This window comes from Pungitius pungitius, chromosome 15, assembly GCF_949316345.1.
Source record: "Pungitius pungitius chromosome 15, fPunPun2.1, whole genome shotgun sequence".
NCBI classification, from domain to species: domain Eukaryota; kingdom Metazoa; phylum Chordata; class Actinopteri; order Perciformes; family Gasterosteidae; genus Pungitius; species Pungitius pungitius.
The window spans coordinates 13,966,367-13,984,045 of record NC_084914.1 but is presented as its reverse complement, the minus strand read 5'-3'; the positions used below and the strand labels follow the sequence as shown (position 1 = coordinate 13,984,045).

General features: G+C 40.8%; 1 protein-coding gene across 1 annotated transcript; it reads left to right on the top strand.

Moving 5' to 3' along the window:
- Nucleotides 1–739: 739 nt before the first annotated feature.
- On the top strand, nt 740–14,716 carry LOC119209921 (serine/threonine-protein kinase 33-like). Its single transcript, XM_037459566.2, has 13 exons — nt 740–800; nt 6,629–6,745; nt 7,256–7,369; nt 7,502–7,606; nt 7,798–7,936; nt 9,589–9,674; nt 10,250–10,337; nt 11,156–11,231; nt 11,317–11,429; nt 11,531–11,616; nt 11,703–11,775; nt 12,253–12,410; nt 12,785–14,716. The coding sequence occupies exons 2-13, from the start codon at nt 6,665–6,667 to the stop codon at nt 12,950–12,952; spliced, it is 1,287 nt and encodes a 428-aa protein (XP_037315463.1). The 5' UTR covers nt 740–800; nt 6,629–6,664; the 3' UTR covers nt 12,953–14,716.
- Nucleotides 14,717–17,679: the final 2,963 nt, after the last annotated feature.

The following is a 17,679-nucleotide window of genomic DNA, read 5'->3' as shown; positions in this document are numbered from 1 at the left end:
GGACAGCGTCCTGAATAAAGTGGGAGAGAAGTCCAAAAAAAGATGAATCAACAGTAGAAACTGTAGGTGGTCAAAAGTCAAAAGTAGGTCAACGTTGTCAAGGTTTATCTCTGTTGTAGTCAGCATTTGTTATGTCAACCTGGGTGTCCCAATTGGGTACATTTGTGTGCTGAAGGTGCAGAAGCAGAGGGCACAGGCTCATGTCTAGCAGCGGCCATGTCTTGAAAAGTATCTCACAGCACATAGTAACAGTAAAGAGTTTATTTAAGTTGTATGCCATAGTGGCTATATGCTTTGACATACAGTTTCATCCGATTCATGATGTAATCTCGTAATCTGTCTAGTGGATGAAATGCAAAATACTTCAATGTCAATTCTCTCGTGAGTCATCGTCTTTATCTTCACAGAAAACTGGTTGAAATGTCCCAAAATACAACCAACACTGAATTTTAAAACTCAGACAAACCACACCAGTAGCGTCCACTAGATGGAGACTACGGACCAACCGAAATCCAGGGTACCACCGAGAAAACTAGTAAAAGAGAGAACTAACGCTCAGTGCTCACGTTATAAACTGGGTGAAAGTCCAGAGGTGGTCACGTTGTGCCTTTTCAATGTCCGGTCCGTCATTAGACACACACGAGCCACAAGGGGCGCTGCAAGCTCCCCGCACTCAGGAGAGTTCATTCATGGTTCGAGGTTTGTCCCTCTTCGCTTTCCATTCCCGCTCACTGAAAAAGTTTGTGTGTTGGTTGAAGACCAATCCGCTAAATGAACATGATCTAACGTTACTTCAAGAGGTAAGAAGCGATCGTTCAACCTTCTCACACCTGAAGGGTCTTACCAACCAAGACAAATAAAACTCACATATGTGTTATATTTGAGACGTTTCTGCCGGTCGTCTTCAGCAGCGTCATGTTTTGTTGCCATGACAACGTTTGCAATGGGGTAATGCTACTTTAGCTTTGATAAAAGTTGACCGCCCAGTCTTTCGCTACACTCTTACACTATTGACGTGAAACATTTTGTTTTACAGTTAACGGCAGAGCTGACATACGGAAATTGCCTCGCGTTAATGTAAATTCATTTTCCGTTAAAAAGCCGGCGTTATCTCTTTTGCCTATAGCTTAAATTAATGTTAACTTACGTGTTCCCATCAACTTCAAGCTAGTCGAGGTTAACTGCAAATATATCTCCACTTGGAACATTTCAGAGAGCGAACAAAACCTTCACCGATTTCCAAAGGACATCTAACATAAAATAACCAGATTAGCTTTAAGTACTAGAAAGGAGCAACCTGCCTTCTTATCAGCTCAGTTGTTAACTGCTTGGTATCACCTGAGATGATGATAGTTATCTGTCTGACAGATGTTGAAAAAATGCTACTTTAGATCTCTGGTGAAGTAATTAAGGCACCTTTTGTACTAAAAAGCGAATAACAACAGATTTATTCCATTCTTTAGACACTTGAAAACTGCCAGAGTAGCAGGAGCTGTCGATGCCGATAATGTTAATTCATTATATTCATAATCTCCTCGATTTCATTAGTAAGTTGGATCTAATGGGTCAGTTACAGCCTCGTTACTATTCGGTTGTGTTGCCCTACATCTTTTGTCCTGGCTAACGGTTTATAAAAAACATTTTGTGTCAACGTGATCAGCTTGCGTGTTGGACAATTACTGAATTATAACCCAAGGTGTAACGTCAGACATCTGTGTTTTCAGATATAAATGTGCTCAATTCCGTTCGGGTTGTCATTGAAATGAATTTGATTTGTTCTTGTTTTTTTTGCCAAGGCCCACATTTTTCTTGATGTGTGCCCTCATAGCTTCCCAAGGCTGAGCCCAGCAAGGGCAGAGATTAGCTTTTACCAGGATTAAACCAATGAGAAAATTTGAATGTGTCGGCCCTTATCTTCTAGCAACAAGTGGACTGCTCTGAGCAAATGGCAGAATTTGATCTTTTACTTCCTTTTGGCAAAGCATGTTTTCTTTCCAATAGACTTATTAAATATGACCATTGGAGACAGAGGGAATTCTCGGAGCAGCAACGTGCAGTACTTGTTTGCTGAATGTAGGAATAGATTTTTAAAGAAGCGTTTTTTTGTTAGCCCCGTGGTCCGTCAGCTATCTATTACATTGTGTTTACAGCTCTTTAGTAAGTGTTGTATGCTTTAATGGCTTAAGGTTGGAAGGTTCTTGATATACTACACTCAGACCACAAGCCTTGATAATCTCTCTGCATAATATTATGAGTCACCAAATAACTTAGCGGAGTAGATGGGCTCTATATTTGCATTCTAAACATGCAATTTCTTGTCTCATCAGGTAATGTAATTCCACGCTTCATTAGGACTGTGAAGTTTATCATTTGTCGTCAAAGCCAAGCTGTCAATAAATGATTAAGTTTCACATGGGGAAAAATTTAATATTTGGGCTCAAGCAAAATGAATAGCAGTGTACATTTTAATTGAAGTAAGCTAGATTCTGTTTGTGTTTGATTTTGAGGCTATATTTTCGAGGCTGCTTTTTACAGCCTGAGGCACCGTGATTAGAAGCTGCTTAGGCCTAATTTATTCTGCTACTTATTTCATTAAAGAAATCAAAGCGCCGTATAATAATTTAAATTTGCATTATCTTGATGGTCTGGTTTTACCAACGTGGTTTCAGCAGCATACTATTTGCCATTTAATTCTGGGACACACCACTGCTGACAGTTGATATGCTGCAGTTATTCTACTGGAAAATCACACATACATTGAATTAGGGCTGTAAATACTGATCATTTTTATTAGTGATATTTGCATTGAGTCTTTTTATGATTAAACGATTAACCATTTAGTACTTATTGTTTCAAACAGACTAATATCTTTTTTTTTTCTAGAACAAGAGGTCACTGATTTGAAGTGTTAAAAACTGGGAAAACATATCACATTTGAAAAAATATAATTCTAGATAAATTATCTGAAAAAATTTATTTACAAACACTTGACCTAAATGGCAACATGACGCATTTTAGTGGAATCTGTCTCTGGTACAAAGTGGTGACTACATATAGTCAACACATGAAGCATTGCACGTAGACAACAATAAGTGATGATTACAATGATACTAGAATTTTTAAAAGGTGGATATTTAAGAACATGCCACAAACAGAGGTGCATTTCCCAGTTAGGAGACAGAGCTTTTTTTGCCGAAAAAGCCGTTTTGACCTACAGGGCAGAAAATCATTGATTTATTTCATGTCGATTGATGAATCTACAAATATTTTCGGCATCATCAGCATCCCTCATGTTGTTCTATCGACAGATACTCCTTAAGATAACCCTTGAAACCAGTTGATCAGCAGCACTATTACTGTATTGCTGTACATTGTTGACAGGATTGTGTTCTGGTCCAAAGCCTGATAAGAACACCACAGCCTCTCTAGTAAATGCATATTACCTTGAGGTAACAAACGATGAGCAGGTTTAAGGGAAGGCACACAAGGCCAGATTTGTGCATTGTATCCAAGCTCTCTTTGTTCCAAAGTGACATTGATTTTATTTGCAAAGTTCTTAGAGAGTATTCCCCATCCTTCAGTCATTAGGCACCACGTATATTTCAATCCGGAGAGACTTGTTGAAGTTTGAACAGTGCTTTATTATAACATGCATTAATTTTGTTATTGCAATGTGTTTGGGGCTTGGACTCCATCCAGCCGTAGGAAAGACCAGAGGCCGGGATGCTGAGCCGAGCTATATCCCCCCCTTCGGGAGTCCAGACACTGGTGATGGTGGTAGAGAATAAGTTGCTCCAATTTCCTGATGTGCCAGGTACTGCTGTAGATTGGAGGTGTCAGGGGTGGTGGCGGGTCGCCTTTGGTGCGCGCTGAAATGACAACTGACAGCAGAGAGAGAGAACAGTCTTTTAACGTTTGCCAGCCCTGATGCAATTGGTTTACGGTAACATCACCCACATCTGGTTGGCTGGTACTACCTGACCCCGCCCCTAATCAGCTGGCCGTGTGCCCCCATGGAGAGAGGAAGCCTACCGAGAATGGCAACGCCTGTCCAGTCTTCCTGACTGAATTTTCGCCTAAGCTTCATTTGTCTCTCAATACTCAGTAGGGTAAATACACACAAATGATTGTGTGACAGAATGATGGAGAGATGAGGCAAGTATGGGCTTGACTTGTGATGAATCGGTGGTTATAATTACTTCCTGTGGAAACTAGAGACGAGGCAAACTCTATGAATAGGATGGAGCCTTTGTTTCTTTATGGTTGACATGTCTGACAACAAAGACCACTATGTTTTGACATTGTGAAGTTGGGCTGTCGACCATCATTTAATCATTGCTGGACATAGTTAAGAATTATGTTTTCATCCACGGGTTAATCCTCTGTCTACAAAGAGGTGGGAAAAAAGATCCATGCAAAGAATATTGTCACTTAGTCAAGTGAACAACAGCAAAACAAGCCGTCTAGACATGGTCTTTCTAGGATGTCTGTACTGCTGATGTACCAGCTACTTCATGGAAAACATTTTATGTGAACAGGTGGCAAAGGTGCCCACTCCTTACCAACCCCAGAGGGAGTTTATTTCCAGCAGTTTGGTCAGGCTACAAACACACTTGTCCAAGTTGCAACCTGCGAAAGGTTCTTGTAGCAATCTCTTGCATGTTGATTGAGCCGAGAGGGGTGGAATTTAGGAGGAATAGCAGGAACAGTTGCATTTACAATTTACGAATTTTTTTTAAACTGGACACTAGTAGCAAAGGTACTGTGTATAACAGTATTGAATTAATTTCAAATGAAATAATTCATGGCTGCGTTTGGGCGCCACAATTGAACTTTTCTGTGTTAGCCTTCTTCCTCCCGCCATTGAGGTCCTCTGTTAGTGTTTTGTTTTGTGTAAACATTTGAAGGGACTCCGTTTAAAAACAGACACAGGTAACACAGGGTAATATACTGTGCTTTGGTCGGTAGTGTTACAAACACCGGTCTAGGAATTGCAGATTGACGACCCCCAAACTTAAAGCAATTCAGAACCTGTGTCTGCTAGTTACCCCTTCTAAGATCCGACTTTCTCACGCTGACCTGACCCTGATATCCAATTTCCTTTGCACCTTGGAACTGGGGTCTAAGGACCAGACACCTCTGTCTTGGAGGCACCTGAGGTGCGCAGGACCCTGCTCAAGTACCTTCAAGTCCCCGGTGATACACTCATCACATGCCTCTGTCTTCCACAAATGAGCTGAGATTGAGGTGATTGGAATTTCCAGAGGCTGTCACAATCGTTTTGATTGGAAAATAGACATGAGGTAATGGGAGAGACAGGCCTGCTATGAGAGCCCTGACAGGGCTAAAATAATGCATCAGTGAAGAGGTTAAAGACACAGCTTCCTTGTTAATAATTAATTGCTGTTCATGTGGTGGATTCACTTCATAGCTCCTTGTCATCCCTTGATAATTGCTTTACATTTAATTTGGCGAGACTGGGTGAGTTGTGCTTAAGGTACTGAGACAGAAGTTTGGTCATAAACCACTCATTCAAACAAATGAGACAATAGATATTAGTAAACTTGTTTCTTTAATACACTTAGGAAGCTATTTAAAAATTGTTTTAAATGATCCAGTGTGTTGTTAATGTCACACTTTTAGTCAGTAATACATTTTGAGATAATACTGACAAATTGCAAACAGCGCTGTTAATTATAAATGTTAACCAATCAAGTAAAATGATATTCACAAATGTGTTTTGTTCTTTAATAATCGCATTCGTGCACATTTATTATGTTATAAGAATAGCTCATGGCAATTGTCACGGCTGTCACCGTGGTCTGTCTGTATTTCTGTCTTTGTTTTGCCTGTGCCAAGTAGACTGTGCGGTCCTGCGGACTGAAGCCCCGCCTACTTCCTGGTTTCTGGGGAGCTCCGTCAGGCTCACTTCAGCTCCACCATTGGTCCACCCTGTTCCAGCGCAACCAATGGCACGTCACCACCTCAGCTGCACATCCTGCTCAAAAGGAGAGACCACAGGTGGCTCGCGGCAGCTTGTGACAGCCCATTGACTTGTGTGCCTCCTGAGTGCCTGCGGTGTATAACGTTGTGACGTACTGTGTTAGCACGAGGGTAAACGGTTAGTCGTAGCCAGTTTGTGGCTCCAGTACCTTTGATTGTGTGTGGGTTTTTGTAGTAGGGCAAGAGTTAATACTAATTCACAACACACAGTTGGTCTCTGTTAGTCACATATGTGTAGTGGGTGCTGTGCGCTTTGTGTTTTCTTTAGTACGAACTTATCTTTTGTTTGAACGTGTAGATGGGCATAGTCCTCCTTGTGGGGACCTCTTTTATTTGACTGTGGTTGTCATTTTTCACAGCACCCTCATCCACCCTCCTTTTGTTTGTTTTGTTACCTGTCTGCCTACCTGTTTGCCAATAAATCTGTACCTTTTGTCACACGACCGGTTTCTGCCCATATGTCTATGGCCCTCACCCCTAGACCACCCGGGGGTCGTAACACAATGCAGTTGTTATTTGTAACAAATATCTCCATTTACTCTAAATGTCTATGGACAACCTGTCATGCGATGGCCTGAGAGGAAATCTCAAAGGGATAATGACGGCCCTCTTCTTCCATCTCTAGGTGACACGTGTCTTTGTTAGTGGATTAGGCATTAACATGGTGTCCACGCCAACCAGCAAGGACATACTGGAGTGCAATGTGCCTGTGACACACCTGGAGAATGATGCCGACCTCAGGGTACGGTGAGCGGTTCTTTACATGATTCTGTATTTTGCTATAGGGCCACCACTGAAACAGACACACAGACTCACTGTTGACCTTAATAATATCTGCAACAGAAGAGGATGAAACTTCAATTTGCTGCTATATAGCCACTCTTCATTGGGGAATTTGACTTCTCCCATCGCCAAATACTAAAGCAGCCAGTGGTCAGCCTTGCATGCACACAGATAATGATCAAGTTAATTAGACCTGAGATTGAACAAACTGCAGCAGCCACTTAATCATTTGTAACTTGATTAGGAATACTATATTCTGCACCACCAGAGACCTGAAAATGTTCTGTGTTTTTCCGAGTGCTTGGAATTAGGATGCTCTTTGGGATTCAGGTCTTAAGTTAACGCATTCATTTCAAAACAGTGAAATGATCCTAAAATCTGAAACACAAGGCACATCCTGTGCTGTCTTACAGTCTTACAGGAGGTGTGTTTTACAAATGTATTCATATTCTCTTCCTTATGACCATAGGACATCTATACATTTGGAAGGCAATTGGGTCAAGGTAGCTTTGGAGTGGTTTATGAAGCCACCCATATTGAGACACAGACAAAATGGGCTATTAAGGAGGTTTGCAGACCAGCGGTGAGTGCATTTGGCGTCTCTCTGGAAAGCCTGTTTTAAGTTGCACTCATAGGAAAGTTCAATGTTGAGAGAAACATGATCACAACCAGAATGAAAAGTCATCAATTGTGATTCCCCATTGTGTCACTTTAGGCAGGAAGTCGGAGAGCCAAGATGCTGAGCCATGAAATAAACATTCTCAAGCAAGTGTATCATGCTCATATAATACATCTCCAGGAAGTGTACCACACGGCCCAGGTGATCTAAGCAAACATTCTAAGTAACAAACTCTAAGTAAGCCAGTTGAGACAGTGGGTTGTTTGTAATGCGTGTCTTGACACATTTTGTATATCGCATATCATGACCTATTACTCCGTGTGCATGAATGCTATTTATAATCACCCAAGTGGACTATTTGTTCAGATGCATTTTCTCTCTCTTGTTCTTAGATGACTTATTTGGTTATTGACCTCTGCGAAGGAGGTGATCTTAAGCAGCTGTTACAACGGAAAAAGTACTTTACAGAGGACGAGACTAGACACATCATCTGTAGCTTAGCTGACGCCGTTGCCTACCTCCACAAAAGAGGTAATTTCCTCCTACAGAGAGAAATTCTGATAGTGTTACAAATCATCTTTGAAAGCTAGACGAAGAAGGAGGTTTTTTATGACCTTCGTTGGAGTACTCACCTCGCCATTCTCTGAAATCACTGACTGCAGTTTGCAGGTTAACAACTTCTGTTTGTGGTCACTGTTACAAACATGACACTAAGCATCAGACTATTGAAACAGTGTTGTTGCCGAGTCACTCGATGTTCACACGGATGTGAATCAGAGTACAGAGTGTTTCTGTACCGGGATTCTTCAAGTCCCTGTTTCTCTCCTGCAAGACAAGAATTATCTTTATCTTCTTCATTTCAAACTAACCCACACATACAGACGCACAAACACAAACACACACGCACAATTAGCTCTGTTAGGCTTTTTTAATACATATAATAGCGGCAGAGCAATTGTTGAGTTCCACAGGACATAACCACTTTACTATTAATAACTATTAATCAATCATTTAACTTGCTAATAACCAAACCTTTTTTCGCTGCATCCCAACACATTGCCATCATAGTTTGTATTTATTATAGGAGCATTATAAGGATTTTAAAATGCTGATTAACCTTTTTAGAGCAAGAACTGTTGTTGGTGGTAATTTAGGACATTGCTCGGCAATGAGGCATCGCCACATGCGTCTAATGACTCATTTGCATCAAGCCAGGGAGCAATACTGATTAATAGGTGTGTTTTAGTTGGAAAGTACCTCTCTGCTGGTTTCCCTCCCCTTAGTGTAACCATGCTAATGAGAAAGAGCTGGTTTTGAACTTGGAAGCCAGTATGAACCTTCACAAAGCTTTATTCTATTATTATTAAATAACATTCATGACATTATTAAATTCTGCTGTCCTTCGTCAGACTTGTCGGCTCCTTCTCACATTGAGCTGTCAGTTTTTGGAGCCTCACTTCACCTCGGCTGTGATTTGAGCTTTAATTCTACAACAACAATGGTTTATTGCCAGTGGCTCTGTAAGTAATAATTATATTATAGTTGGTAAACATTAAATACAGCAAAATTAATTCAGATCTCGAGTGTTTTCGAATTGCTTATTGTAAATTTACAGTAGATGTAATAAATTAAATAGACAGTTCTGAATGTGAAATTATGTGTTTAGTTGTCAGCAAGCAGTTGAATAAAAAGGTAACACAGAACAAAACTTAAATGCATGAAGGAAAAAAAGAAAACATTCTCAGGTATTTGTTTTGTGAACACTAGTTGTTCTAACTTACCTTTCACACCCCATCAACACTTTTCCGTTTTATAATTGGTTGCTTCAAACAGGGCAGTGAACAAGACAGCCCGGGGCAAATTGTATTTTCCCTCCTGCCTCTCTCACTCCACCAAGTTTTGTTAACGAGGCGGCTCGACTGTTAGAAAGGTAAACCGACCGCTACGACCGAGTCTGAGGAAAACATTGTCTTTTCCTGGTCAATAACGTTAGCAGATCACGTTGCACTCTGATCACAGGCTTAAATGGTTCTTTTCATCAGAGCTGCCATCTATAGCTCTATTGATCATTTGGCTTCATGAGAATATTGATATAAATATTGATCATGACAACTATTTGTCATATATCTGCACGTTATGGGAACCCATTATGTATTTCTAAAAGTGTTCCTTCCATCTCACAGACATTGTGCATCGGGACTTGAAACTTGAGAACATTCTGGTGATGAATGATCTTGGTGAGGAGGAGGAACGCAGGATTATTATACAGGTAAGATGGTGTCTCCAATTGAGAAACCTTCTTAACCATTCTTTGTCGGACCGAGTATAAGCCCCTGATGGAGAGATCTCTTCACCCACTATTTTTTACAAAAGGCTTTAAAAACGACCTCGTTACGAGGTACTCCCTATGGTCTCCCTTTATAGAATACCTTTACTCAGTTGTATCTTTACCAGCTGTGCACAAATTGTTGTGTGAATCGATGATCGAGTCAAATCAGATACATGGTGTCCAAGCTAAAACAAGACTACAGTATGTTTCTCTCTCACACAAAAAAAACACTGACATATTGTACATGTTTTAAGAGAGTTGTTGTGGCACACCATAAGTTACTTTGATTTCAAATGCGTTAGTCTTGTCTTCTGGATATGTTTTTTGCTTTTGTAATAATGTGATAACCCTATACCAATGGGTGGTCCTGTAGAGCCTAAACAGCTACTGTTGTTGTACACGTTGAAAAAAGGAAAAAAAAAAAGCACATTTTAACAGATTATTGATTGAGTTCCATCAGCACGTTTCATGTTCATTTATTATCGCCTTTTTATTAAGTGCTTTTCTTTGCCTAGGTGGCAGACTTTGGGTTATCGGTGAAGACAAACGGTGTCAGGATTGAGAACATGATGACGGAGACCTGTGGGACTCTTATCTATATGGGTATGACACCTCACATATCACATATCTCCGTAAACACGCGAGTAGTACACATGGATAGAGCTTGAATAAGTGTGTAGCATTTTATTCATCTGCCACAGAATCTTTGTGGTTCTCCCACTAAGGGGTGCCAAAGTTATATTCATTTTAAAAGTGGATTTTTTGTAAGAAATAAATGTATACTTCTTTTTCTGAATCAGATATTCCTGGTGTTTTTATATCTATACGTTAAGGTACCCTGCTAATGTGTTTACCAATAGTGCTGCCATGGAGCTCTTTTATAAGTACTTGGTTGGAATTTGGGTTGCATCTTTTGCTCAAATAGCAAGCCAAGAGTTAACATGTGTAGTGTGTGCAAGCTACAAAATGACATCATTGGTTTCATGCTATTCCACTTAAAAAGCAACCTGGTGGTGGGGAAAAGTGGCAAAGAAATTCACAATTAGCAGGAAAAGGCAGGAAACCACCTAATGGCTCCCTTTACCACTTCAGACCCCCTTGCTATCCATGACATTCTCTGACTCCATTTAAATCTAGCATACACATCTGGAAAGTTTGGTAACTGCATCTTTTGCGTGTGTGGCAGTATCACTGTGAAAGAATCTGCACAGAGTAACAGACCAGCTGCTTGTCACTCCCACTGCTTCAAAACCTCCGCTTTGAAACAGCCACGCCCCCCCCTTAGTGTCTGTATTCTTTTCAATCTTTGCGACTAGTGATATGTGGGTCAAAACTATTTCAACTTGTTTTTTAAGCCCCCTGATTTCCATTTCTCAGACAGACAAAAAAGGCAAACTTTTGTGGATGCATGTGAATTTCAGCACCTGAAGTGATGAGTGGTCGTGCCTACAGCCAGTGGTGTGATGTGTGGAGCATAGGTGTCGTTATGTACATTTTGTAAGTAGACACACATATACTATATGTACATGGATGCCTACATAGTGTGAAAGAATACATGTATCCGCGCTGTGTGTCCCTTCAGGCTGTGTGGGGAGCCTCCGTTTTTGTCCAAAACAAGAACAAACCTACTTAAGGAGATTATGGACAAAGAAATCACATTTCATCAACCCATCTGGGGCACAGTCAGTGACGCAGGTGAAACTCAGTGATACATGAATTATAGTACAGTATGTAGCATTGCAGTCTTCAGATTGTTGCTGACAAGCTCACCGATTGGCTTGAGTCTGTCTCGACAGCAAAAAATCTTTTGACTTGCCTTCTGAAGGCGGACCCTGCCTACCGCATGTCGGCTAATCAGCTGTTAGAAAACCCCTGGATTACAGTAAGGCAATGATTATTTCAGCTGCTTTAATAAAATTCACTGAATGAGTCACACTAGGAGCTCTTACCGGGTGCTTTGTCCAACAGGGTGACACTAATGTGCCTGCTATGCCGACCAATGTGCTGGACTTGATGCACGACCTCCTTGAACAGAGAGCGAGTAAGACAATGATAAGGATTTAACTTTATTCAAATAACTATATCCATGTTATAGTAGCTTGAATAATCATTATTGTATAAGCAACAATATATTCTGGTGTACGGTTTGAATATAATGGACAAAGTGGAGTCAAAGCCATTGTCATTTATATTAAGTTAAGCTTCTGTATTGTTGCTATGGTTACCTGCAGTTTACCCTGAGTTTTTGCTACAATACCGTGTTTGACACGTCTTGATACAAAGCTTTCACAGATAACAACCAACCAATCAGAAAATTAGGGATAGCTGTGCAAAATCCAGTGTCAAAAAGGTCAAATTAGTAAAAAAAATCGACATGCCAGTAACTGATTGTAATAATTTAGAATGAGGCATTTAATTATCATACAGTGAAAAGTACTGAGGAACAGAGAGGCAGAGGAGAGAACCAAGACATGTGAGGTTACTGGATGTTGATGTTATTTTAAATTGTCCACAATAGGAAGACAGACTGTGGACGACTCGCCCCCCACCTCCTTTGAGGGCACACCAGACCCATCCCTGGTCCCCAGCGTCGCCTCAACATCAACAGACGGCAAATGCTGGAGCCACACTGAGAGGGACGGCAGCGCCGGCACACCCTCCACATCCATCAAACCCGTACGTCTGTTTTTACTCAGCTCCACATTTGACCTCAGATGGCTATGTATGTTTTTTTTCCAGGACTCTAATTTAAGACGATTCCCAAATATTTTAAAGTTGTCAAGTCTTTACTTATCTATTTAAGTAGTGTTACTTCTGCTTACACACAGCTTGTTCTTTAATGAATAGCTTTTCTTCTTACGTCTTGTTATAAAACACTGTATTCTTTGTTATTGTCATGCAAACTGGTTTCCATATTAATTGACCACTAGATGGTGCGATATTTACCTATTGCAGAAGATGTTAATGAAGGTGTTTTGATGCAGCTGTTTTAAAATAGATGTGATAGTTAATTCTGCAATGTAAGAAGATTATGTATATTATCCCTGCAGTCTCCTGCTGGGATGAAACCCTTCAGACACCTGAGTGCAAAGCAGCAAAGACCTCAGGATATGAAGGACGTCAGTACAGGACAGAAACCAGCCTCCGAACTCAGTAGGGTGGACGACCAGAGACCTTGTACCTCCAGTAATAGTAGGACTGCACCCCGCAAACTTTAAGACCAATACCCCTTCAAGCATTATCACTTGAGGCAGAGAATTAAAGGAGTACACTCTAGTGAGCAGAGTTTTTCCCTCTTGATTGATTCACGTTCTTTCTCTTGGGTGAACTTGGAAGGGGAACCTGATATACACTTTTATTTTATTTAATTCTGCAATTTAGCAATGGTGTTAGTGTAACTGCCCTGAATGGTGCAACCTTTTTTGTGATAACCAGCGACTAAGCAGTGACAGCAGTGTAAAATGCATGGGCCTCACATGCAGGTGTGGAAGTGACCACCGAGCGTCTGCTCCTCAGCGGTGCCTCGTGCCAAAGTGAAGGGCCCCAGTCTGAAATGTGACCCATATGGGGCCAAATTGCTGGAGAAAGGCCTACTGTTGCACAGTTCAAATACAGACTCACTAATCTTTATTTTGTTGTGACCAGCATTTTCATGACTTGTAGAAATCTGATTGAAGGCCCTTATTATAAAGAGGCATCCGTAAAGAGAGTTTCCCAGGGGATTGGAGCACAGCACCTTAATACAACCGTTATTTAAGTTATTTGAGTTCCTACCTAGCAGCACATCCAGTCAATCATCATGACATCCTTTATTATATATACGGTAATGTATGTCTTTTGCATGTAGAAATGCTAAAACACCTTCTGTTAAAAGTGAAAGATGATTCTTTACATGTTATTAGCTAGAGGTGCAGCCTCTATCTGTTCATGTATTTTTAACGTTTGTAAAAAGAAAATGTACAAATTGATTCCCTCAAAATGAGCAGTAACATGTGATTACAACTGTGTGTGTGTCTATATACATAAGACAATGTACTTAGAATGTGCCAAGTATTACAAAACACAGAACTATTGCACGATTTTGTGTTTGTCATATTTCACTTTCAATAACATGAGTAAATATTTCTCATGGTTTCTCGATTGTAATGTTAAACAGTCACAAAGAGCACAGGATGTTATATTGGATATTATTTCAACAACCGAAGTGACCTCTCAATTCCAAAACGCCATATACGCAGTGACTGTATCCACTCAGTGTCAAAACAGAAAACCCGTCACACAGGCTGGCTTCGCTCCATGTGAATGCAGAGGATTGGGACTGAGAGCAGCCGCGGGTCTAATCTCGTTTGGAGGCCATTGAAAGTAGTAGGAGCTACTTTGAGGGCACTGCCATTCAAGCACAGGTTTTTTCCGCTGTAGAGAGAATAATCCCCAGCATAGATACAACATTAAAGTAGTCAAGCATAACACACAAAGGCTGAATTTCAAATCCACCCATTTGCATCTTGAAGTGAATGAGGGCCAACAATGGAGCTTCTGTGCGCATGCACAGGCTGTGTCCAGTAGGGGGTCAATGTAGTGTGCAGTTGTGAAAATTTAGGTTGTAGATTTTTACATTGCAGGTGATTTGAGGTGATAAAAGTTCCAAATTCTTTCCAGGTAGACAAACTAATCTTGAATGATAGTCAGTAACATTGTAAGTCGATATGCAAAACACACTGTCTCTTGTAGGATTTGTTTAGAATAAAAAAGACTATGGGAATGAACAATTTAATTATCTTTGATTCAAGCTGCTTGCCAAAGGACTGCAATACTTTTCAATGTTATGGACAAACTATCTGCCTGTGTTTTACCCAGACGGGTTTAAACAGCAGATGGAGCTGTAGTAAGTGTCTGAATTCATTTCCTGCAGTTAATCTGACAGGAGACTGGTATCCCTAAAGCTTACTACCTGGTTTTGTGCATGAAGAATAGTAATTAGAAACGATGCCCGTTAACACTGTGATGTAAATGTAACTTGTCGCTAATGAATATATTGTATGGTAATGTCTTATTGGTCAATTTGAATAAAATAAGAAATGCTTATTTTTTGGTTTGATTTGGTCTGATGTGATTTGGTTGATTCATAATTTAAGAAAGTAAACAAAACAAAGTTTATTTCTTTAGACAACCGTCTTCTTAGCTTCTTTTTTCAGAGTTTTTTTCAGCATATGGTCTTCCATGTCTCATGCTGGACATTTGATTAATTATAGGGAAACATAAAAACAAAAAACTGTACAGGAAAAATATGACCTGCAGAAAATTATAGTAGTGCTTGACTCGAGATGCAACACATTTAAAGTGCCTGGAATACAGCAAAAAATATATGTTAGGTTTTTTGTGTAGATGTGTACATGCTTTCAAATACTGACAGTTTGTATTGTTGCAATCCAACTGGAGCCTCTGTTTTTACTTTCACTTTGACCAAAACAACAGAGAAAGGTGGCAGGGGTGGGGGGACAGAACAGGAGAGGCTGTATGGTGGATCGGTTAGGGGCGTAAATTTGGGACAAAGCATGGAGGCAAAGGAAATTCATATAGAATTTTCAAATAGAAAATTCATTGAGATGGAACAAGGGATGCGCTCCACCTCCCCACCCTCCCCCCCCAAACCCTCCTCCCTTTTCCTCCAGCAGTGCTCCTGACAGATGGAAGTAAGGGTGGGTGGGTTGATGGGCTGAAGGGATTAAAACTCTGCAGCCCCATTTTGGAGCCTGAAGAGAGTCTCACTCTTGCAAAGGTGGGGTGCAGAGAGGCACTTCTGGCGAGAGTCATGGGGCGTTTAAAGTGGGAGCACGTGGGCTAATGTCAAAAGAGGCAAGGATGCTTCCCCTCCATTGCCCCCCCCCCCTGCTCCATCCACCTTTAACCACTGAGGAGCATGGATGGGGCGGCTCAGAGATGGCATGAAGAAGAGTTAAAGCCCCGTTATTATTGGACATGTTTACAATCCAAAGCCGAAGGTGTTTTGGGTGCTCGCTCCTTTAGCTTGACGCACGCTCCTGATCTTGAATCTAGAATCGATTGCTCTTCCTTAGTGTCCCGGATGTTGGTGTGCCAAGGTTGAATTTTTTGGGGTTGAATATTGTTACCTCCGCATGTTGGTGTGCCAAGGTTGAATATTTTTGGGTTGAATATTGTAGCCTCCATTTCGAATATTTCAACATTTTTTTTTTTTAGGTTGAATTTTTTTGCGGTGTTTTAATGTTGAAAAACATTCAGGTACATAATTTCAATGCATAAATATTCAGTGCTAGAAATTCAATCAACTTTTTATTTCAACCCCCGATGGCACAGATTTACTTCCATACAAACCAGATGTCTGCGTGTTCTCTGACTAGAAGCCTGTGGTGGTCAATGTCCTACAATAAATCAGTTTCTCAGGGGACGAATCCCCAACACCAACATTAATGTTACTTGTAGAAATACACACTACTGGTTAGTTAGATGTTATGAATAGACATTTGCTTGGGGATACTTACACACAAATCTTCCTAGTCACAGTTGGAATGATGTCCGAAAATGTCCAGTCCACAGAAAACAGTGTCTGTCTGGCTACTAACAGTTGAACAATGTCCTGCCTCTTTATACCAATCACAGGCCGACTTCTAGGAGAAATTAAGAACACTGGCTGTATGGACCTACATGTTTTGATCAATTTTGGTGAAACTGGGCCATCTTGTGGAGATACATGAAAACGACTTACTGTCACCTGAGTGAAACCCTACTTGGCCTTTAATCACGCATTGCAGCCTCTATATATACATAATGAAATGAAATCTTTTGATTTAAGAAAGACTTTGTCAATAAATCTAACAAACAAATACATACATTTTGGTCTCCATTATTTTCTGCAGCAAAACAAACTTCTACTGGTGTCACTTTTGGATGAGACAAGACTTTATTTTAAGTTGAAACAAACTCCTTTGAATAAAAAACCCACAAATGGGAAAAGGCATTACAATCTTCCCTAAACATTATTTTTTTCTCTCCTGCTGCATGAAATACAGACAGCAGGTTTTGGTGGCAGGCAGGATAAGAGAGTGACCCACGTTCAATGAAGGTGCCTGTGGCTTTTCACAGAGCAAAAAGGCACACTTAAGAGAGCAGGTAAGGTAGTAAGCTCTCTGGACGGTTTAAATACGTTCAATAGAGCTAAAACCAGGGCCGGCCCTTCCTATAGGCAGTCGCCTTGGTCGTGGGGGGCGCCTTCTAGCTTAACACCAGAGGTGTCAAGTACAATACTTGTGTGTGCATTTACTAATTCATGAGTCCAATAACTCAGCAGTGGTTCGCCTCTATTTGTGAGTGAGGGCGTTTTCTCTGCCATTCTCAGGGTTTGTCTTATGCTAAATGGTTGCTGCTGTTGGGTAGTGTCAGTGGAGGGGCTGGGAGTACCTGCACTGGAACTTGATGTGACCTGTGAGTCAGAGGTTATTGCTTGTGTCTGTCACGGTTTGGGTTCATGTCCTGTTTTTTTTTTTAGTGTCATGTCTCTTGTGTCTCTGGGTTAACTTCACTTCCTGCCTTGTCCTATCTTCCCCTGTGATTGTCTGCAGTGTCGATGATTGTTTCCACCTGTGTCCAATCACCTGCACCTCCCCTGTGTATTTAACCCTCCCGTTACCTTCAAATTAACATTATTATATTATTATAATATGATATATTTCCAGTATCAGCAGCCTAACGGCTTGCTGTTGCTTCGCCTTTAGACTTCTACATTCCTGCCAAAAAAAGCAACCCAATGTAGGCCTTCAGGTCGGTCACATCCACTTTCCAACTCTCCCCGTACACCCCTCCCCTCTAAATGTGTCATCTCAAATCGATCCTTTTCCATTGATGGTGATCTGAAGAGCCCAAATGCTGATTTTATGTCATGGACCTGGCTGACAGTGTATCTGTCAGA